General features: G+C 48.5%; 1 protein-coding gene across 2 annotated transcripts in view; it reads left to right on the top strand.

Annotated features, from left to right (window-relative positions):
• LOC137673690 (acid-sensing ion channel 2) overlaps positions 1 to 22,081 on the top strand; it is a 473,580-nt gene that overhangs the window by 427,068 nt on the left and 24,431 nt on the right. For both annotated transcript variants that reach the window (XR_011049770.1, XM_068418648.1), the window contains exon 2: positions 1,875 to 2,025. Coding sequence is in view for 1 of the 2 variants with exons in the window: in XM_068418648.1 (XP_068274749.1) it covers positions 1,875 to 2,025 (151 nt within the window). In the remaining variant the exon portion in view is untranslated. The remainder of the gene's footprint in view (positions 1 to 1,874; positions 2,026 to 22,081) is intronic.

The following is a 22,081-nucleotide window of genomic DNA, read 5'->3' as shown; positions in this document are numbered from 1 at the left end:
TTACAGCTGCAAAGGGCCTTATAAAAAGCCCCATAAAATTGCCTGGATTTATTTGGCTAAAGACTGCACCGGGTACATCAGCATCTAAATCCTTACTCAGCATTTACGTTGCACCGTTGCTTTCGATATACTCTTGCTTGTTTTCCCCGTGATTTTCACTTACCCAAGTTTTCTTCTTGCTGTATTTTCAACTATCCTAATGAGATATTTTTGATTTCTGCCTTCAAAGCCTATCTGAGAAAAGCCATCTACGGGCACTGGCTGCTAACACAGGCTTCCTGTTGTTCAGCTTATCTTTCCAGCTTGAATGGTTTAATAGGTCAGTCAAGTATTAAAATGGGATTTTTCACTTGGATATAAAATCTTTTTTAAAGGGCATTTTTTTCCTGCAGACACTTCATACTCTCTGCAGCCTTTTTGCTCCAGCTGGAGGTTTTAAACTTTAATATTATTTCCTCTTTCTCTTTTTTTCACCTGCTTCCCCGATGCTGTGATTATAAGGCATATGTCAATGTTTGAGGGGAATAAATTGCTGATGACTCCGGCTTCTGTTTAGTTTTATGAATCATCTTGGGGTCGTATGATCTCAGCAACTGCGTTAGCGAGTTGTGATTTCTGACAGGACCGCAGCCAGCGTGCCTCTGGGGGTTGGGCTCCCTTCGCTCTGAATATTCATTACCGGGGTTTGCTGGTTGCTCACTGATTGCAAAACCTGGACTCACTGGAGCCGTGAAGCAGCAGAGTGACTCAAAGACGACTCACGCTCCCCGTTTCACGCTGGTGCTCATCAGGAGTCACCATGTGCCATGGTTGGGGGATTTCTAAATGGCTCTGAGGCGTTTTATCCTCCTTTACTATAGGAACAAGTTCTGCACATCTGCATGTCCCCTCTGGTCCATCAGAGCAAGGCATAGGAGGGACTTGTTACGTTTTAATATTTGTTTTTCCATGTGTTCTCCCAGTTCAGGAGAAGGCTGAGCACAGGACTTGTCAATGCCTGAGCCTGTCAATGCCACTGCAATCAAAGATGTCACATCTCTGCTGCTCAACCAAGAGCTGCTCCACTTGGAAACCCGTGTCCACCCCACTTGGAAACCCGTGTCCACCCCACTTGGAAACCCGTGTCCACCCCACGATGCAGAGCTGCTGGTGGCCTGGCAGCCACCACCTGGGTTTTGCCCAGAGTTTCTTTCAAGAGGCAGGCCAAAATAAGACTAAAGAAAGAGCAAAAGCGATGGAGGAAATCTTTCCTCACTTGCTCAAGTGTTTTTGACTCGTGTTATTTGCCCAGTAGTGGTAGAGTGAGGAATTAATGGGATATTGCATTTTGTTTGTGTTGGGAGATCACAGGCATCATTCACGTTTCTCCCTTTGGGTGGAAAGCAGTGGGCATGAGCTGTACCTACAGGGTTTGATGTTCAGCAGCTGGATGAGCATGGGGTGAGCGTGGGTTTCAGTGCTGGCATTTCCATCCTTTGGGGATGAGCCCACCTTTAGGTCTGCAGCTGTGAGCACGTGGTGGTGGTGGACCGACATGCCTCGCTGAAACCGAGGAATTGTGTTATATTTTAGTACAAGCTCAAACACAGCGTGTGCGTGTGTTTCTCAGAGACTTAAACGCGATATGACTCTGGTGAGCTGCTGAAGACATTGTTCCCTGCTCTAAAACAGCTTTCCCTTCCTCTCTTCCATCTTTCATTTTCTGTAAGGAGAACACAATACACTAAATGATTAAACCGGATTAGATTTATCTGCAGACGTTTCCCCTCGAGCTGTGGCGCGCGGCCGTTTCTCACCCTCTGCCTGCGTTCGGGTGGGAAGAGGCATTGGTTATATGGGAAATATTATCTTATTTCTCCCTTCTCTCCCCGCAGGTGTTTACAAAATATGGGAAATGCTACATGTTTAACTCAGGAGAAGAAGGACGGCCTCTTCTTACCACGGTTAAGGGTGGGACAGGCAACGGACTGGAAATCATGCTGGACATACAGCAGGATGAATATTTGCCAATATGGGGAGAAACAGGTAAGACCTTCTTTTTCCTCCTGCAAACATGCATGTACTGGTGATTTTTTTGGAAAGACCATCCCATCCTCCCCAACCAATGGCTAAACCAACTCTTGAAAGCAAGAGGAGCTTTCTGTACAGAAATAAGTTGCTTTTCTCGGTGTCTGCAGCTTCCAGTTGGGACCAGCATGTCCATAGTTCAGCTCACCAGTGAGTGCTGGACTTCGGTGTCTTGGTGCTGATGATTGGGATGCCAAACAGGAGTGTCATCACCTGTGTGGGCACTTGTGGGTGACAAGAGGTGTGGTGTCTCATGCAGGTGCTCCAGCACATCCCTCTTCCCTAGAAGGCATTTTTGGGAGGCCACGTTCAAGGTGGACCTCCAGCTGCTGTCTGTTTTCCTCCTCCTTGAAATCTGGGGACATTCATTGCCCTAATTGTTGTCTTTGCGTGAGTTAGCGCTGCCTGGGTGGACCAAGGGCTCAGCTCACTGCACTCGGAGCATTTGAGACGGATGGCATCTGTCCCCTAACAAACCCAGCTGGGTCGGGCTTCTTGGGAAGAGCCAGTGTGCTGCACTGCAGCCCTCTAGTCCTGGCACAGAGAAGGGCAGAAGGTGCTGACCAGGAAGGCTGGGGCTGTCTTGCAGGTCTCATGGGTTGGGATGGCAGCACGTGGAAATGCTGCCTCCTGCGAGGGCAGCTCAGCAGCTCCCATCATCCAGACCAAGCTGCTACGGTGGAAGTTGCTGGTAATGCCGCTGCCGGTTTCTTTAATGAACCCTGCTGCAAAAACGGTGCGTAGGAGGCTGGACTCTGCAAGAGGGGTGGCATGGGCAGGGGACAGCATGGGGAGTGACACAGGCCACCAAAGCCACCCATTTAGAGCATGCCTTATCAGTTCTTCACAGCGGTGGCTGCAGTTTTCATGAACCCGTGTTGACATTTTAAACAAAACATCCAAAAAAATGTTGGAAAAAATGCCAGCCTCTCTGTTTCTCTGGCAGTTGCAAGGCAGAGCATTGTGGTGGGAGCTTTCCAGGATGAGCTTGTGTTTATTTTTGGGTATCAGGAAAGGGAGAGGAGCAAATATGACTTAAGGTTTTGTGCTGCCGTCGCTCCGTCATCCTGTGCAAATGAGCCCCTTCGAGCACCTTTCAAACTCCTGCTCAACAGCAAAGAGGAGAGTTCGTTGCTTTCATTCAAAACTTAAAATTTATTTGTGTGGTGTTTGATCCTTTATGATTTAAACAAATTCCCACGGTCCCATCAATCATTTAAAATTGCACAAGCTTTTATAGCAAGAGCTTTGCCTTCCAGTTTTTAGCTTGTACGTAGTCAGCCTGATCCGGCCTGGGGGAGGAGACAGTGATTTTAAATAATCATTTCTGACTTCTTGTGTTTGTTTGAAGTCTTGTCCTTTTAAAGGCGAAGCAGGTTCACAACACAGAGTGGGAAGATGAAGAGCATTTGCCACCTCTGATGCACTTACAGGTGCCTTGGGGGAGCCTGTGGGGGCAGGAAACCACCACATTGATGGCTCGGGGATGTAGCAGGCTTGGACGGCCACACCACGAGCTCACTGTGTTCAGCCTTGTGGGGTTTTGGAACCTCTGAGGTTCTACATGGAGACACAGACCTTGTGTCACACCATCCTTGCTTTAGGCTTGCTTTTTGGAGCTGAGTTTTGGAGGCACTTGAGGAGGAACCTATCTAGAAACCCACTGCCTTTAGAGCTGTGCTTGTCTGTCTCTGTGATGCTGAGAAAGGTGGATCAGTCTCGACTGGGTAAACCAGACTCTAATTACACAGGAGGCAAAAAAAAAAGAAAGAGGCAAGTGAAGAAGTAAGCTGGGAGGACAAAAGAAGAGGGAGGAGGATCAACCAGGTCTTGCTCTTGCCATCTGGCGGGGAATCCGGACAGGAGAGCCTGTGGCAGTGGGGAGGACGTTTCCAGTCTGGTACCTCCATGTCTCTGAGCATTGCTGTTGTCCAGACGTTAGGTGGGATGGCAGCTTCTGCTCTGGTCGCTCTCTTCAGACAACTTTCAAGCCCTGCATGGGGCCGAGGTGCTTGAAACCTGGCCATGGCTGTGGACTTGAAACCTGAGGGGGGAAGAAAAACAACCCCAAGTGCATTCATTTCTTTCAAAAAATCTTGTGGGTTTTTAGGGTCGTTTGAGTCCAGACCTGACTTTTGACCACATGTGGAAGACAGCAATGTACAACGTTGATTTTCAAGATGCCCCTGATGATGTTCTGCCCCCGCCATGACCTCACCATTGCTAATCTCATGCATATTTAACTTAAATTTGTACTCAGCTAAAGATTAGAGGCATAGGGAGGGATTCTCATGTCGCTAGAACCAAGTTGGTGTTATGGGGCTGGATTGCACTGGGATAGTTGTTAAGGTCTCTACCTGACCATGAAATGGTGTAAGATTCAAGGCAAAACTATATAAAATAGGGCTCTTGATTTGGTTAAATGGTGTAGGAGAAGCTCCTGGACTCATTGCAAGCAGATTTGGCCATGTTCTTACAGGTCCAGGTAGAACAGGTAGTTGACTTTGAAGCTCATAAAACATTCGTCTTTGCCTTTCAACAAGGGACTTTATCCTCCATGTTCATACAGTGCCTTGTACAAGCTGTTTTCAATCTTCATTGAGCTCTCTGGACACTACCAGAAGAAAAACATTAACTATAGTGGTTAATAGTTGCTGTTCCCATGGAAACAGTTAACTCAGCTCTTAGTAGGTAAGTGAAGGAGTTGATGATTTCCAAATATTTGCATAATAATGTAAATGTGTTTGGAATTAAATCTCCTCAGCTGCTACCACTGGGACTGCACAAACTTGGCTGTCCAATGAAGAGCTTTGTCAAGGACATACAGCTCTTAGCAGTGAACTTCAGCCCTTGCTATGGAGAGGGATGGGGGCGGACATGGGGTTGGATCTTCGCGTGGCAGTGCCAAAGTCAAGTGTAGGCATGGGGATGTCCAGCCACGGGGATACCTCTGGGATGGAAGGAGTTGAGTTTTTAATTCCCAGTGAGTAAATATCTCCATTACAACCTGAACTGTTCCGTTCACTCCTTATCTTTAACTCTTCAGATATTTCTACAGACTGGTTTTGCTGCTCCAGTTTCCCAGTAGCCATCCTGTACCCAGCAGCTGCTCTTTTAGTTGCCTCTTAGGCAATGATTTTTGTATGGTTGAGTTACTTGACCTTTTTTCTCCAGTTTCCAGCTTCCACAGCGTCCCTCAAAAGTGGCTGCTCAAGCCATTTCATTTCCCACTTGATTGTCCCATGTTAATCCAAGTTTTCCCAGAGCTATCTGGAGTTGTCCCCACCGTGCTGTCATCTCAGACATGGTCTTGCACCCCATGAAGGGCTTCACAGATGCTGAAGGTGGACCAATCTCCATCACCGCAGGGAGGTCTTCACATGGAAAAATAGGCATTTCTCTGGTCTGTCGCGGTGGCCTTGGCTCATGCTTGCTGCAAGGCTCTGTCCCATAGAGAACAACCACCCCCAGAACCCTCCAGCCCCCAGTTTACTGCCTGTCCATCCCAGCTGTGGCCGGGACACCCCATGGGGCCCTTCCTCCTGCACCCCAAGTCCCTCAGGCCCTCATTGGCACAGAGCAGTTGTGGTTCTGTTGGATGCAGGGATGATTTTTATCAATGTCAAGTTCAAACGGTGGCATCTTATTCTGTATTTCGTCCCGTAGCTGCTTGGCTTTTTCGCCGCAGATCCGGAGATGCCGTAAAACCACGTTCTCCTTCACAGCCCCTCCTGAAAATACTTGGCACATGGACTCAAAAATCCTCATTTCGCTGCTGGCTGCATGCCTCAGGATCTCGGCTTTCTTTTTTAAACTGTTCTTTGCAATTCAAATAAGAACTGAAGAAGGAAAATATTGGTTCGTAGCTTGGGATGGGGCTGCTCTGGGAGCTGCCGCCACCATGTCACGTTGGCATATGCTTTGTCGTACAAGAAGTGATTTAATTGTTACTGACTCGGCAAACAAAACGAAGCGTATTGTCGTTCTGAAAAGACCTTTACTGAGTATATAATATATAATATATTAATATCTTGGGAAGCTGAAATATCTCGAAGTTGCTTGTAATAGAAAAATACACCTTTTGCTTGACTGTCTGCATATGCAAGCCCGTTATTTGAACATGTAAAATTTATGTGCAGTCTAATTTTGGAACAGTGAGCGTACACAGACTGCTTCAGTCTGGATTTGCAAGTGCAAAGAAAAAGGGTATTTTGACTGTGCCTGGATGTCATGGCATCAGGCAGCCTTGCCATCTTCGGGTGTGCAAAAATATTGTGTCAGGACTGTCAAAATCATGAGGCGCGTGGAAAAAAAAGTGACGGTACAAAGAAAAAGAGATGGAAATCTCTGTCTTTTGAATTCTGCACTTGTAGAGTTTATATTTTCTAGCGTTTTACTTTAACCATGAAGGTACTAGACATGAAAAGAGTAAGAAAATAATTTGTGGCTGAAGTCACCCACGTGCTTTAGAGAAAGCCTTAAATATTCCAAGGAGGATTCATGATGCAAAAAATCCTGCATGGGGGTAAAATGCAATTTTATAGTAATTTATACCAGGGAAAACTCTTTCCAGCAACTGAGGGTGGGGGAAAAAGCAAACCACAGATGCGGAGTAGCATAGGTGGGAGCTGCAGCCAGCCGTACGTATGGCAGGGAGTCTCCCAAATTCTGCAGTGACGTGTCTTTACCTCACAAGATCAGGCTCCGGGGAGTGGCGGGGCTGCGGAGGGTGTTTGTTTTATTGCACTCGATGGGGAAAGTGGCAGAAATGCAATCAAATATAGTAAAAGTAACTCTAATTTATAGCAGTGACTATTTGATTGGAAAGGGGATCCACTTCTGCTTAATCTTTCTGGAGTGGCCCAAGGTGTTATATATTGACCTGATATAGTAGCACAGTAAATTGGAAATCACTCCGGCTGCAGGGCTGTGAGTAGGAAATACAGTCGCCGAATTCTGCGTGTGCATTTCAGGAGGGGTTGGATAAAGATGAACGTTTCATACCAATTAATCAAGTAACACACTGAATAAAAAAAAGGGGGATGTGAAACACGCTATAAAATTGCACTAAGAAGCAGCATGAAATCTATAAAGCTTGAGACTTCAATCCACTTAGGAGACTATCACGTAGTATTATGGGCTGCTATTATTTAACTCGAGAAAAAACACAGGCTACGAGCAAGACTTTTGATCTAAGTCATAGAATCACAGACTGGTTTGGGTTGGAAGGGACCTTGAAGATAGTCTAGTTCTACCCCCCCTGCCATGGGCAGGGACACGCAGAGGAAGATCTCAAGCCTGTTCCCTTGCACACCCGACCCATCTACATTGTGATTTATATTTTGCTTCCCAGCAGGGTTTTTTCACGCTGTTACGGAGCGGTGGGTGCCAACCCCTGCAATCGAATGTGGGTGCAGTGGGAAAACATGTGTTGGTGGTTGGAGGAAGCCCCTCTGCAGGGAGTTGTGGTTTGGGAAAAGGGAAAGCCAATGGTGTGTGGTGGGAGCTCGGGGACCAACCTCTGCCATGCCTACGGTGCTGGATGATCGCCATCCCTCCGGGCATCGCTGCGGGGGAAACTGAGGCAAGCCTGTAGCTTTAAGCCAAATTAGCCAGAGGTACAGGTGGTTTTGGTGTCATCGAATTTCCATGCCACTGTTTTGCTTCCTCATTAAAGCCACCTTAATTCTGCTGATCTCTTTCCATTTCCAAATTGAGTTTAGACAAATTGAATTAGCATGGCTTTAATTTTGAACCGAGGTCTTCACGCGAGCCCTGATGCTGTAGAAGTTAGCTACTGGCTGTCTTTTATTAAGGAATGTCGGATAAGACACACGAACATCTTCACTGCAGCTTTATTCACGGTCTTTAGGGGACATGGCAGCGCTGCCTTGCTCTCAGCTGCACGTGAGGCTTCACTGGCTGGTGGCTCCTGTTTGCGGGGCAATGCCCAGATTTGGTGACGTCGTGCTGTGGCAGCGGTGGTGGACATCCCTCCCCGGCTCCTCTCCCACCCAATGCCTTGTCTCCCAGCAATCCAGAACAGAAAAATGAATCTTGGCTGGCATTGGGTTTCAATTTTTGCAAGAGCGTAGAGCCCCAGAAAGGCCCAAAATAGAAATTTGAGTAAGTCAAGACAGCCACGAAGCCATAAACCTGATACCCCCCATCACCAAGGGCAAGCCTCGTGTATCGGCTGTACATGAAACTGCGAGGTTGACTGGTAGTGCCAGAAATATTTTAGATTGCAATCTGCAGTGAGAGCCCATAAAAGCGATGAAGAAGATTGAAGTAGGATAGTAATTTGTTGCATGACATCAACCTCATCCTTAGAGAGTCAAATTATCCTCGCTGCTTACGTCCTGTTCTGCAAAATGAAGTAGAGCTTAAATCTCCTCTTGCTTAAATATAAACTATGAAATGCTACCACGAAACTACTTCTGTTGAACCACAGTCAGAGCTGCAAAGGGCCAATGCTGCTTTATTTGAAACGATGAGAAGATTTGGCATTACCAGGCAGCAATAATTAGCCAAGGCAACAGAAAAACACCCCAAACTCCAATGACACGGGATTGATTCATCCTTCTGAAAACTTGAACGGCCAAAGAGATAAATGGGACCTATAAAGCAGCAGTGGCCTTGAGCATAAATAACACCAAGGGGTTCGGGCCAGATTAATTCGTTGCTTTTTTTGCAATAGAAAACTCTGATCTCGGATCAACTCATCAAAGGCAGCTTGACCTTTAGGAGGCTGGTTGGTGTCACCTAAAGGGAGGCGTAAAATGTGCCGCGTCTTGGACCTTTTCCTAATGAGAGCAGGAATTCATTCAATTAGTCAGGTTTCCCGGGGAGAAAAGGTCAATGTTATTTCCACCTTCCACCAGCCCCCTGACAACCAGAGCATCCACAAAATCAGGCTGCCACTAAAAATTAATTACGTTTGCCTGAGCGCACTCATCGATAGCGCTGGAGCGAAGAGAGGCAGCTCAAAGGTTACTCGGGTTTTTGTGTCTGGGCTGTGTCATTAAGGTTGTCACATAACCGATATACTCCTGTTCGTGGTGAATTGCTCTCCGGGGCCTCTCGATGTAATCATGGAGCTGGAGAGAGCCAACGCAGTTATTGAAAAAGCTATTTTTTTGTTTTCTCTTTTGCGATGTAGCAGGTACTGCTGTTACCATGCGCCCGGGAAATTGTCAGGGACTGATCCAGGCTCGGATTGCCCCAAGGATTGATATTGGCCATCCAACGTGGCTTGTGGAATGAAAAGACTTGAGGGGGGGAGATTTCAATTTGATATTAAAATCAAATGGTTGGTTGTTTTTAATATATAGAGGGAAATGTTCAATTGTAGGCAGTCTTCAAGCTTTTGGATTTTTGAGCCCAAAACAAGTGCTTTTTTTAGCCATCGAGAAGAATATCTCAACAGCTTTGGCAGCGGGTAAGTGAACACGAGCCTGAAACCTGTGGGCTTTTTGCAAGGGATTTCCTCACCAGGCAGCGCAAGCGAGTCAGTAGCATCCCCGTGTTGTCCACCAACCCTCTGGTCCCCAAGATGAGTTTGGTGTTGAGGTCCTGGCCCATGAGCTCATCTATGGCGTGCGTTTCAGCCCATCCTAGTGTGGTCAGCACATCATGCAACATCCTCTAGGTCCAACTTGGATGGTTTAGCAGTTAGAAACCCAGAATTGAAAAAAATAAAATAAAATCACAGTGCTTGTCTGCTGTAGGAATCTCATCTCCTCCTTTCCCAGCACCCAGTCCCCTATACGTATGTGCAGAGCAGTTAAGACGTGGCTGGGAATGCTGCTCCTGTTCCTGCTTAATGTTGTTAAACTGAAGGCTGTAAATACGTATCAATGACTTAATGAGAAAATCCTTTAAGGGATGTAGATGCTTCAAAAGCTTTTCTTAAAAAAAAAAAAAAAAAAGCCTCAAAGCCAGGAAATGTTCATTTAAAGCAAAACTGAAGGAATAAAAACTAGAAGCTGGCTTTGGGAAATCTGGTAAAGCAGAGATAAGGCACCTAAAGTCAACGGATAGATGTTACAAAGCAAGGCCATGCAGCATTAAAATTAAATATGCGTTTCATGCTGCAGCTTTCATCCGAGTCTCTGTGGCTGGTGTGTAAAGTTAAATGTCCGTAGCCGAAATATGAGCGCTCAAAGTAGCGAGAATTCATGGGGTAGGAAGGAGATGTGAGAAGAAGCCTGGCATGGCCAATGTTGTGGCTATCAGCCGGTGCCTGGCTGGCTCGCACTGAGGTGACAAGGTTTGGGGGGTGCTGCCTGCAGCCTCAACCTTTGCTGTCCCAGGAAGCTGCAAACGTGCCTGCAAACGTCTGATTTTTATTGCTATTTTTTCTGGGCACTGGGATTGAGGTGTCCGTGACTCTGGTGAGGTTTTGGGATGCTCTCTGCAAGCACTGGTTTTATGTGAGGATAATCTGGGTCATTACCCTCCCTGTCTGGTCTTGACCCTTCCCCGAGTGTCTTTGTTTCCCTCCTGGAAGACAAAAAGCTCAGCACATACTAATCCATCTCATGGAGGTACCAGGAGATTTTGTGGCTAGAAAGAGCTTTGAAGATAAAAGTCTTTTGCAAGTGCTAATTAAATTTAATTGTATTAATCTCTTTGGTGCAGGGATCATCGTTTTGCTCTGACTTTGTCCAGCCTCTAGCGACACGGGCTCTGGTTGATGTTTGAGACCTCCCAGGTGCTTCCTAAGGCAAATTGCTGTAATGCCTTTGCGGTGTAAAGTGGTGCTGGGGATGACGGTGGAAGGGTTTTCCCCTCCTGTGGATGCTCTGAAAGTGTTTCACTTGTGCTGAGCTCCATGAGTAGAGCTCAACAGTCTTCTCTTAAAAACATCATTGCTTCGGCCAGCTCTGAAGGAGCAAATAATCTTCTTTTCCTGAGATATAGAGCAAATAAAATGTGTCTTTCCTGAGATACGCAGGACTTGGTGAAAGAAATCAAGGAGCCCCAGTGCCCACACGCTGTGTAGGAACGTGCCATGAGGGTTTCCTGCAACTCTTGGTGGCCACTCCTTACTTCATCTCATTTTGTCTTCAGGCACCATCACCAAATTTTCATTGTCCTTTCAGTTATGGCTCTCTCCTTGCTTGTTTGCAAGACAAAATAGCCAACAGTCCATGCTGAGCATCTCTGTTGAAGAGCACAGCTGTCTGCTTGTCCTGTGTCTCATTGCAGTAATACAGAGCGCTTGAAGGAATCACAGATGGCAAAGAGCATCTAGAGCATGCTTCTGGGTGGCTGGAGGGCAGGTAAAGACTATCCCAGCAGAACAGAAGAGCAGAGGGGGGAAAAAAAGAGTTGTGATTAATTATTCAGCTTTTATGGAGGTTAAAAGGAGGGCAGGAAAGAGTCAAAGCTGCTCCTTCATCAGGCTGCAGGGAGGAGCTTTTCTCCTGTGCATTTCTGCCACTGCATTTACTAGATCTGTGATGGTCGGATGTGTGGAGAAGAAAAGAGAGGAAAAAGCTTGAGTGCTGCAGGCTTGATTGTTATCAGCTCTGCTGTGTCTTTGCTACCAGAGCTCCCGCCGTTGCAATGGTACGGTGGTGGCACCAGCTGCCATGTGAGGTCTTCTACTGTGCAGACTTAGCCGCAGCAGTGCTGGGCTTCACTTGAGGTGGTTGAAATGTGGAAGGAGATGGTAGTCTTGTTTAGAGAGAGTGAAGGGGAAATGCTGATAAGTGTTCAGGTATGGGAAAGACTAAGTTGGAGAGAAAGGGAAGGACAAGCCATGGTAGGTAGGTGAAGGATGAATGGCCTTAGGTAGGACACTGGGTGAAGCCCTGGAAAGATGTCTTCTCCTCCTGTTGTCCCTTGTGCCCATAATGGAGTGAGGGAAACCCATCTTCACTGGAGGCTTTAGGGACAGGTTAGATGGTGGTCCGTCGGAGAAGGCTGGGACTGCCATGATGCAGCCCTGGGGCAGGAGGTTGGATTTGGTGGTCTCCCCAGGGCTCTTCCAGCCCTGGCTGTTGAAACAAGTCGCTCAGTGCCCATGGGGACCCTGGCAGGATCTGTTCCCACCTGCCCTACAGGGTGATGTCCAGTGGTGTTACTGGTGACTTGCACTGCTGGCACGTTGGCATCTTCTGTTTCTTCAAGACACATTTTTAAGTCTTTGAAGGCTGCTTTCATTTTTTGGTGAGGTGAGATGTGCCAGGTCACGACTGTTGACAGGGCTGGATGACTTTCCTGTTCAGTGATGGCAGAGTGAGATCTCAAAGCCACGTAGCAATAAAAAAACGAGCTGTTTTAGAGCTGCGTGGTACGCAGAGACACCACTACCTAGGAAAAAACCCAAGCGTTTTGGGGCTATCTGGGGTTGGTTTTGGCATGCTGCCACCGCCGATGTACACTTTGGTACCAAACTGGGGAGCTTTAGAAAAGAGGACTGTGACTGTGTTTTGGTTATCAATTTTAATATTTTTGTTGTGGTTATTACTTCCACTACTACTATTTAAGGAGAAGCTTACAAGGATTAAGAGAGGGAAATGCCATCTGTGGAGTTTGGCCAAGTGACAGATTATACTACATGATGCTGTTAACTCAAATATTTTGGAGAGTGTGAACAGCAGAGAAGGGAAGTGATTGCCATTGCCTTGGCTCAAATATAAACATACAAAAGGAAAAGTCTCTCTTCTTCCAGTGGAAGGTCAGCGTGAGAAAAGTGACATAGGTGTCTTTGGAAATGGGGATGAGAAAGAGGTTTCTGCTATTAAACAGCCCTAGATGCATCCCGAAACGTGCCAGGCAGCTGGAGGCAGAAGTCCTTGTCTTTACACGGAAAGGCCGAAGATAGAATTATAGAATCATTTTGGTTGGAAAGGACCTTTAAGATCGTAGAGTCCAACCATAGCAAAGGATTCGTGCAGTAGCCTGGAGAAAAGGGCTCTCAGCCAGCTCTGCTTTTCCTTGTGATCTGGTCACCTTTGGTCCAGGGCAAGAGACCATCAGCTCGCAGGGACGTTGTTTTTGAAGGCTCCCTTTCAGGCGAGAAACCCATTTTCCACCAGTTCTGAGCACCATGGAGCTGTGTGCCCGGCGCTGGTGTTTCAGCCATCCAGCATCCTCCCCAAACTAATTTATTTTGCCACACTTCAGCACCTGCCACAACGTCTGAATCCGGTCCAGGCTGCTGGTCCCCATGGGGGAGCAGAAGGTCCCTCCAGTTTGCTCCCCACAATCCAGGCTTCTTCACTGGTGGCCTCTCTCCATCACTTTGCCAACCTCTTCCTCTGAGACATCCCAGGCACAGAGGTTTGACTCCCATCTAATTCCAGGCTGGGGCTGAAGCAGCTCTGGGGTATAGCCACGTCACAAGGGATGTCAGAGCTGGTACAGGGAGGGGGGAAATGACACAAAATCCTGTTTATTCCAGTGATGTCCTGATTGAGATGCATTTCTCATGCTCTGAGCTCTTCCCCGAGTGTGTTCCCAAGGGAAGAATTAACACATTTTAACGTTACACAGCAGTTTGTTATACTCCATCCTGGGAGCCAGGAACGATTTTATCTTCAGTGTCTCATCACAATGCCCTTCGGTGCAGGTATTTATTTCTAGAACGGTAGCGATGGCCTCACGGGGTTGTGTGTATAATGTTGCATGGACTTCCAGAAATATTTCAATAGCAAAAACAATAATTAAGCAGTATTGCCACGATACGAGTTAGTATTGAACTCTTGAAAGCTGCAAACTCGTAGAAGCAAGAACACTTGCACCTCTGGCTCCTGGCTCCACCCCACGCCACTGTGGCCAAGGGAGCAGAGCTGGGCTTTGGACAGGAGGGACCAAGGCTCTGGGGGCTGGATTTGGTCATTTCACTGCCCCAGGGTGGGAGGTTGACACGTGGGAGCCTGTGCGAGCCCAGGGCTGTTGCTGTTAAGGATGCTGGGTGGGTCCCACGGGCACGGGGCGAGAATTGAGGTTTCCAGAGGCAAAATCTTTCCTTGGGGTTGGAGTTGTGGTCTGTAAAACATTACGATGCAGATCTTTGGGCCCAGGTAAGAGTGGGGAGATGCAGGAAGCAGTCTTTGCGTCTTCTTAACCCCAGTGGTTTGTTCCCCACCCGTCTCCCCGATGGTTTTGCTTTCTGGATGCAGAAGTGAGTGCAGAGCAGGTACAGCCAGGCATGGTGCCCACCAGGATGATGGTGAGCATCATCCTCAGCCTTTCACCATGACCTGTGCAGCCTGGAAGTGAGCTGTGGGGCTGACCCTGAGCCTTTGCAGCCAAAATCTCTTTGGGCTTTGAAAGAGCAAGGCTTCTCCTTGAAGGACAGATGATTGTACCCTAGCCCCGGTGCCACAATGTGGTATTTAAGCTGTCTGTGCTAGCAGTATGCTTTCTGCACAGCCCTGTATTGTTGGTTCCAGACCTTTTGATTCCCGGATTAAACTTATTCACCGTCAGCTTATCCTGGGTTGGATTTTTTTTTTTTTTTTTTTTACAAATATTTTCCTGTCGGTGGAAATGCTTTGCTCCCTTCTGGTGTTTGCCTTTGATGTATTTATAGAGAGGATTCATAGCCTGCGTCTTGCCAGACGATACACAACCCAAGCTGTGTTGGACTCCTCCCAAATCCCAGGCTCCCCGCTCCTCCGCCCATCCCAGCAGCTTTGGCGTGCTCCTTTCCCCGTCTCCATCCATCAGGCTCCAGTGACCAGAACCAATGACAATATTTCAGATGAGGTTCCACTACCCAGACTCTCTTGGAGTCCCCTTGCTTGCAGGCATCAATTCTTTCTATGTGTTGGCACTTGAGAAGGTGGAGGTGGCAAGCGGGGTGACTGAGCTCTGAAAGCTGGTGTGAAACCATCCCATCCTCCATTACCCATTAAAAAGAGGTTTCTCATCTAAATAAGTCAAACATCCCTCAAAGGATGGGGTGGATAATCAACTGTCCCTCCCCATGGGCTCTACAGGGACCTTAGTGACCAGCTAAGACTTGATGATCAACTCTGAGATGGCCAAAACATGAGGAGCCAAGTGTTTCCCTCACTTTGTCTCTTGCAAAATCCACCTCATCTCCCCAAAATCTTGGTAGGGTCCCGCTATGCCTTGTGCTCCATCCCGTTGCTGTATTTCACCTCCTGCCCGGTCTCTCATGCTGCCGTTTTCTCCTCGTGCCTTGCAAAAACTCAGAAGCAACCTCTGGGATCAGCAATGCCGTTTTCTGCTTAAATCTCCAGGTTAGCGCTGATTGATTTTTTTTTTAATTTTATTTTTTTCCCCCTCTCCAGCAAAATTCCTTGCGGTGCTGCAGGCGTCATTTTCACAGGTTCTTTTTATCAGAGGAAAATATTAAGACTGCCTGCTGCCGTATGAGATCTGTCTGTGCCCCGCCGGCCTTCCCGTGGGCAGCGCGCTACAACGCAATGCAAATATTTCTATATATATAGCATCCTCCATATGTGGTGTTGGGGGACAGCACTGGGGGGGGACACCGGGGGCTTTGAGGGGGCAAAGGGAGGGAGGTGCACATGCTGAGAGGAAGCAGCAATGCTTTGGGCTGAAGATCATAGAATCACAGCCTGGTTTGGGTTGGAAGGGACCTTAAAGACCATCTAGTTCCAACCCCCCTGCCATGGGCAGGGACACCTTCCACCAGACCAGGTTGTTCCAAGCCCCATCCAACCTGGCCTTCAACACTGCCAGGGAGGGGGCAGCCACAGCTTCTCTGGGCAACCTGGGCCAGGCTCTCACCACCCTCACAGCAAAGAATTTCTTCCTAATATCTCATCTAATTCTCCTCTCTTTCAGTTTAAAACCGTTCCCCCTCGTCCTGTCACTCCATGCCCTTGTCAAAAGCCCCTCTCCTGCTTTCCTGTAGCCCCTTCAGGTACTGGAAGGTGCTAGAAGGTCTCCCCAGAGCCTTCTCTTCTCCAGGCTGAACAGCCCCAGCTCTCTCAGCCTGTCTCCAGAGCAGAGGGGCTCCAGCCCTCTGAGCATCTTCGTGGCCTCCTCTGGACTCGCTCCAACAGCTCCTTGTCCTTCTTGTGTTGGGGGCCCCAGAGCTGGACGCAGCACTGCAGGGGGGGTCTCACGAGAGCGGAGCAGAGGGGCAGAATCCCCTCCCTCACCCTGCTGGCCACGCTGCTGGGGATGCAGCCCAGGACACCGTTGGCTTTCTGGGCTGCAAGCGCACGTTGCCGGCTCGTGTTGAGCTTCTCATCACCCATCACCCCCAAGTCCTTCTCCTCAGGGCTGCTCTCCATCCATTCTCTGCCCAGCCTGGATTTGTGCTTGGGATTGCCCCGATCCACGGGCAGGACCTTGCACTTGGCCTTGTTGAACTTCATGTGGTTGGCACAGGCCCAGCTCTCCAGCCTGTCTCAAGGTCTGATGGGACATATAGAGAGAAGGAAAATGTTTTCCCGGTGCTAAAAAGGGTTTGGTTTTGGTGTGCAGTTGATGGAAGCAGCGAAGGCACCTGAGAAGGTCTGCGGGTGGGAAGCTGAGATTGGAGGAGCAGAAGGGACCCAAGGGGAAAATCACCTCTTGCAGCCACCTGCTCTCCCCACTTTGGTAACCCCAATCCTGAAAAATCACTATAAAATAGGATATCATAAATAAGCTAACAAATAGGCAATATGCAATTCTCTGCTCCCCAGGCCTGCAGGCTTTTAGTTTTTCTTCTATTAAGGTCTAAAATCCATTTGGCTGCTAGGAGTAAAAATTACTAGGTGGGGAGTTTTCCACAGAAACACAGAGGAACTGAAACTTCCTGTGGAAATGTGTGGAAAAACCTAAATTTCTCTAAAATATCCTGCATCGCTTTGGATGTGAGACCAAGGCTTACACCCTTGTACCCCTGAGATAGAGCAGGGGGTGAGGGGTTCTTTTTATCATTTTTTCTTTATTTTCCCACCTCCAGAAATTGATTTCAGGTCTGTCTTGGTCCTTACTGGACACCACTTTGAAATCTCAAACAAATGCAGGAGCAGGAGAAGCAGTTCCCTCACTGATGTAACTAAAATACTTGGGTTCTTTTTCCCCACTCTCACAGACGAGCTCTTTCCTGGCATTTTATAATCACAAACCGTGTCTGAGGTGCATCTTTTTCCATTAAAATAAGTGTTTACTTAGTTGCCGAGTTCACCAAAGTGCTTCGCAATTACATCACTCAAAACACTGACATTTTTAGGCGACGCAAATTAAACAGACGTAACCACAGCTGTCGGTGCAATTCAGGCAGGGCACGGAGTCAAGGGCTCTTGAAATGGTGCAAACCTTTCTGCCCGCCGCCTGTCTTCAAACGCCCTTGTACCGGCAGCGATTTGATTTAATTGCACGCTAACTCCAAAGCTTTTTCCATCCAGCCCGGTTTTGTGTTCAGAGACAAATTGCTTTTCTCTGAAAGGATACAAAAGCAAATGGGACTGGCTCTGGAGCTGGGCTCTGGCAGCAGAGTCCTCCTGCCTGCAGGGACTTCTGTGCTTCAGCCTCCAGCGATGTGTCCTGGAGAGGGACCAGGGGAAAATAAATAGTTGTGAGAGGTTATTACTGATTGGAGTGAAGGCAGAATGAGAAAAGCAAGCGGGTGATGGGGAGGCACGAGCTTGGCTCGAGAGGAAAGTGTGGTCCTTGCAGGATAAAAGCCCAGCGGGAGCAAATCCTGGTTATCTGCTGGTGGTGCTGGACTGGTGTGAGCTCTACAGCATCCTCCAGGCTGGAAAATTAAGCACACATCCTGCAGAGGAGATGGACCCGGCGCAGCTCGGTCTGATGACCTGCATGGACCTTGCAGTCCCATGGAGGCTCTCATCACAGGTCAGGGTGGTGATGGTGATGGGATCACCACTTGGGATGGTGACCCACTATCCTGGGGTAACCCACCACCTTGGGGTAGTGACCCACCCCAGTCTTCTTCTGTCCCACTTTGGGACTATCATGCTTTCCCATCGGACCCACACTCCCAGAGAGGTGTCAGGATGCAGAGGGGCTTCCTGGGGGCCAGCAATGCTCAGAGCTGGAAGATCCCCCTGGCACCTCCAGCGTGAGAAACCACGTCCTGCTGATTCCTCTACCAAGTACACGGAGATGACATCTCCCTTTCTTCAATGGCAAAAGCTGGCTGGACCCCTGGGCTCAGCCTCCGAGACATCCCAGTCCCCTCCATCCATCCGTCCACCCCGAAAGGGGCAGCAGCAGAGCCAGGACCCGGCCTCGGCACTGGGAAATCTGCTTCCATCTGGCTCTGCCACCAGCCAAAATTAGCAGCAGCTCTTTCACTGTTTAATATTTCAAGATGTTCTGGGGGAAGCGGCGAGGCTCCTGGAGGGGGTGAGGGATGTACGAGAACCACTTCTGTGCCTTTAAAACTTGTCCTTTCTTATTTTTAATTCCTTTTTTTTGACTCCTTTCTGTCCCTGCGGTGGCAGCAGCTTGCCGGAGCGAAAGCTGGCAGATGGGTGGCCCGGGGGGGCCGACACCCCTGGCTCTGCATGCAGGGAATATTTCTCCTCTCCGGAGGGAATAACTCACCCTTCCTCACCCTGTATTTCTGGCAGGAGCTCCCAGGGACGTAGGAGATACCAGGGTGGCTCCGACCACCCCCCTGATTTTTTGGCTGTCCTCCCTCCCGCGGTCGCCCTTCCTGCCACACGTGATTCCCAAAGGATGCTGAGCTGGGACGGGAATTCATTTTCCTTCCCCACCAAGAAGCGATCGTATAAGCAGCATAAACCTGGCAGGAGCAGCCCTCCCTGCCCTGGCACGACCCCGCCAGTAAAGCAGGTTACGAGACACTTGTTTCCCCACTTTAATGATTAAAGCTTAAGCTTAATAGGAGAGAAGCGAGGAACCGAAATATTCATTTACTGGCTCCTCACTGTCCAGCAAAACCGCTTTAGCAGCTCTGGGCTCGGCTTGCTGGAGACCTGCTGGTTTCTCCTGCCCAATAGATTATGTAAGAAGCTTTTTAATAATATACATTGAGACATATGGCCCCCTCAGATTTAGTATGCAAATGCAATATGCTTAACTAAAAATAGCGGATATGCTTAATGTAGTTTGTTATAACACCTTCTGTTACTTGGTGAGTAATGAATCGCGGCTGCGCTTTACAGAGAGCTTGGAAGGGAGTGAGCAGGCAAAGTCCTCTGCTCCGGACTTGTCTTTTGTAGTGAAGGAGCTCGATCCTGTCCTGTCTCCGACCTCTTCTGGCACTGGATAATTGAGGAGAAGATAAATGCTTAGTGGGGGATTAAGTAATGAATTGCTGGTAGGACAGCTTTGGGTCCCAGCTAGGTGTAGATGTTGCCTTATATCCTGGAGCGTTATCATGTGCTTTGGGGTTTATATCCCATATATTTTATCCTAGTTCACACTGTAGGAATCACACAGTGGTTAAATCCCAGCGGTGCCAGGTGAAAGCATCGGCTCTGTGCCCTCATCCTTTGGGATTATAAGGCAGCGGAAGGTTCTCTTCTCTTCTCTTCTCTTCTCTTCTCTTCTCTTCTCTTCTCTTCTCTTCTCTTCTCTTCTCTTCTCTTCTCTTCTCTTCTCTTCTCTTCTCTTCTCTTCTCTTCTCTTCTCTTCTCTTCTCTTCCCTTCCCTTCCCTTCCCTTCCCTCCCCTTCCCTCCCCTTCCCTCCCCTTCCCTCCCCTTCCCTCCCCTTCCCTCCCCTTCCCTTCTCTTCCCTTCTCTTCTCCTCTTTTCTCTTCTTTTCGTGCACATCCCTTCTTGATGTTGTTTCTTGCCAAAGCAAAGAGAAACAACAAGCGAGGTGTCCTTTCATGGTGCCAGTTGGGTGACAGCAGTGCTCCCATGCCTTCGTGGAGCAGTCAGGGCTGGGAAGCAGCCCTCCATGCTCCTGTCGCAGCCCTGAGAGCCAGGATGTCTGCACCTTTCAGGTACAAGCAGATGAGGTTTTTCAAAGTATTCCTTCATCAAAAAAAAAGAAAAGCGGGGAAAAAAAAACCCCTCTGAAATACTCTGACTGTATCCCAAGAGATAAAGAGGCAGAACAGATCTACCTCTGTAGCTAATACCACTACCTCACTTGCCTTTAACACAAGCTGGTGGCCTCTCATGCTGGTAGCTCTTTCAGGTGCGGGGCTTTTGGTTTTGTTTTCCCAGAATAAATCTTTAACCTCATACACGAAGTACCTGATGACCTGCTATAGTGGAGCTTGTCACACAGTGCTTCTATGATGCTCTTCATCTGCTCTCTATCACCATCAAAGCCTCCAGTAGCGTTGAGATCGTCACTGATGTGCTGGAGCCACGTCTACCTGGGTTGTCCGGCTCCTGGGTGATGTCTGGGGGGTCTCAGATCACTTCCCACCTCCATGAGAGAGAAGGAGTTGGTCCAGCAGGAAACTGTCCTTTTCCCACTATTTCATCCAGACACTGATTATTCAAGAGGACCAGAGGAACATGAAGTCCCCGTTGCAGGTTGTCAGAAGCGCTTTGAAGCAGCAAGGTTTGATTTCATAGCTACGGGGAAGGGTTTGTAGAGAGAGAAGCTGGTTACCTCTATTGGTTCCTTAGCTCTGGAAAGGGAACGCCTGAATTTCCCACTGGGGCTCTGCTGTGCTTATCTGATCCCATCGTAGCTGCTTATGGAGATGAAGGAGTTGCCTTGGTTCAGTGGAGGGAAGGTGCAGCACCTTGGCCGTGACTCATCCTGCTGTAGACATCTCCCTGGGATGGGATGAATCACTCTGGAGCTGCCTGCCTCACTCCTTCAGTGACAGGAGAAGCCTGAAAATAGCTTTAAGTGTCCAGAGCTGGGCACAGGGCTTACCTGGAGCTTGTGTTGGTGCTGTCAGCAGCAGTGAGTCCTTCAGCAGCAGCGGGGACCCCAGGGCTGTCACTGCAGCATCATGTGACCTCAGCATGGACCATGGCAAGGAGATCATGGTGGAGAGAAAAGACAGCGTTCCTTGATGTGCTCAAAAGGTTGCAAAGGGGAATGGCCTTGGAGGTGAGGTCCTGCCTTTTGGGCTTCCAGAAGAAAGGGGACAAGGTTGAGGGACCTGTCTAAGAGTAAAGGGCTGGGTGGTCTCCATCAGTCTTCTCTGTAGGACTTTCCATCCTATCCCCCCCACCCTAAATGCAATATACACCCCCAGAAAGCAGCTAGTGAGGTTTTCCCCTCATCTGCAACACGGGCTCTTCTCTAGCTGCTTTGGGGACATTTTTGTCTTCTCCAGCACCAACTTATCCCCATTCCCTTGGGCCAGCGCTGGTCCTACCACACACTCAGGAGCAGCCGGACCCCTCCTAAGCTTGGCCAGATGGGCAAGACCACGATGGGCTCCCCATTCCCTGGCCACACTCACGTGGTGGCTTCTGTACATTTAATTTGTCCCTCTTAAATGCAGGTGAGCAGCCAGCCTGGGTTCACATACACTCTGCCCAGCCCCACTGGGACTCTCGCTCCTGCTGCATCCGAGCGGGACGCGTGGTATTTTTCCCAGCAGCTGCCAGAGCCGGTGGTAGACATCTCATTTTCATGCGTGGAGGAATTCAGAGTCCCCAGTTGCTCCCAAAACAGCAGCCAAAGTACAGCCTGCGACAGCAATATACACAGGACAAATTTTGAGTGACTGGTTTTTAATGGGGGAGGTTGCGTCGACTCGGTCGCCTGTCAGACGGATGCTATCAAACCTCCCCGCGCCCTGTTGCAAATACTCTTATTTCAGCTTCACTTAATCCCGTTACCAAGCAACTTTAAGTGAAGCAAAACACGATGCTTCTGCAGAAATGAGAGCGCGCACAGGGGAGTGAAACTGGTTTCGCTGGCGTTAAACTGGTTTCTTTATAATTCCACATTTTTTCGCGGTAGACTTGTGGGTCCTGCTTTCTTATAGTTACGTTTCCATGGTGATTTGGGGTTTTTTTTTTTCATCTGTAAATTTTTATCTAGGAAAAAGGTGACTGTTAGGCATTTGTTCAAGATTTCTGCACAGATATAGTCTGGTTGAAGTAGCAGTTGACTTCCCCGAGTCTGGGATCACAAGGCACATCC

The sequence above is a fragment of the Nyctibius grandis genome, chromosome 26 (assembly GCF_013368605.1).
Source record: "Nyctibius grandis isolate bNycGra1 chromosome 26, bNycGra1.pri, whole genome shotgun sequence".
Classification (NCBI taxonomy): domain Eukaryota; kingdom Metazoa; phylum Chordata; class Aves; order Nyctibiiformes; family Nyctibiidae; genus Nyctibius; species Nyctibius grandis.
This window is presented reverse-complemented; position numbering and strand designations above follow the sequence as displayed.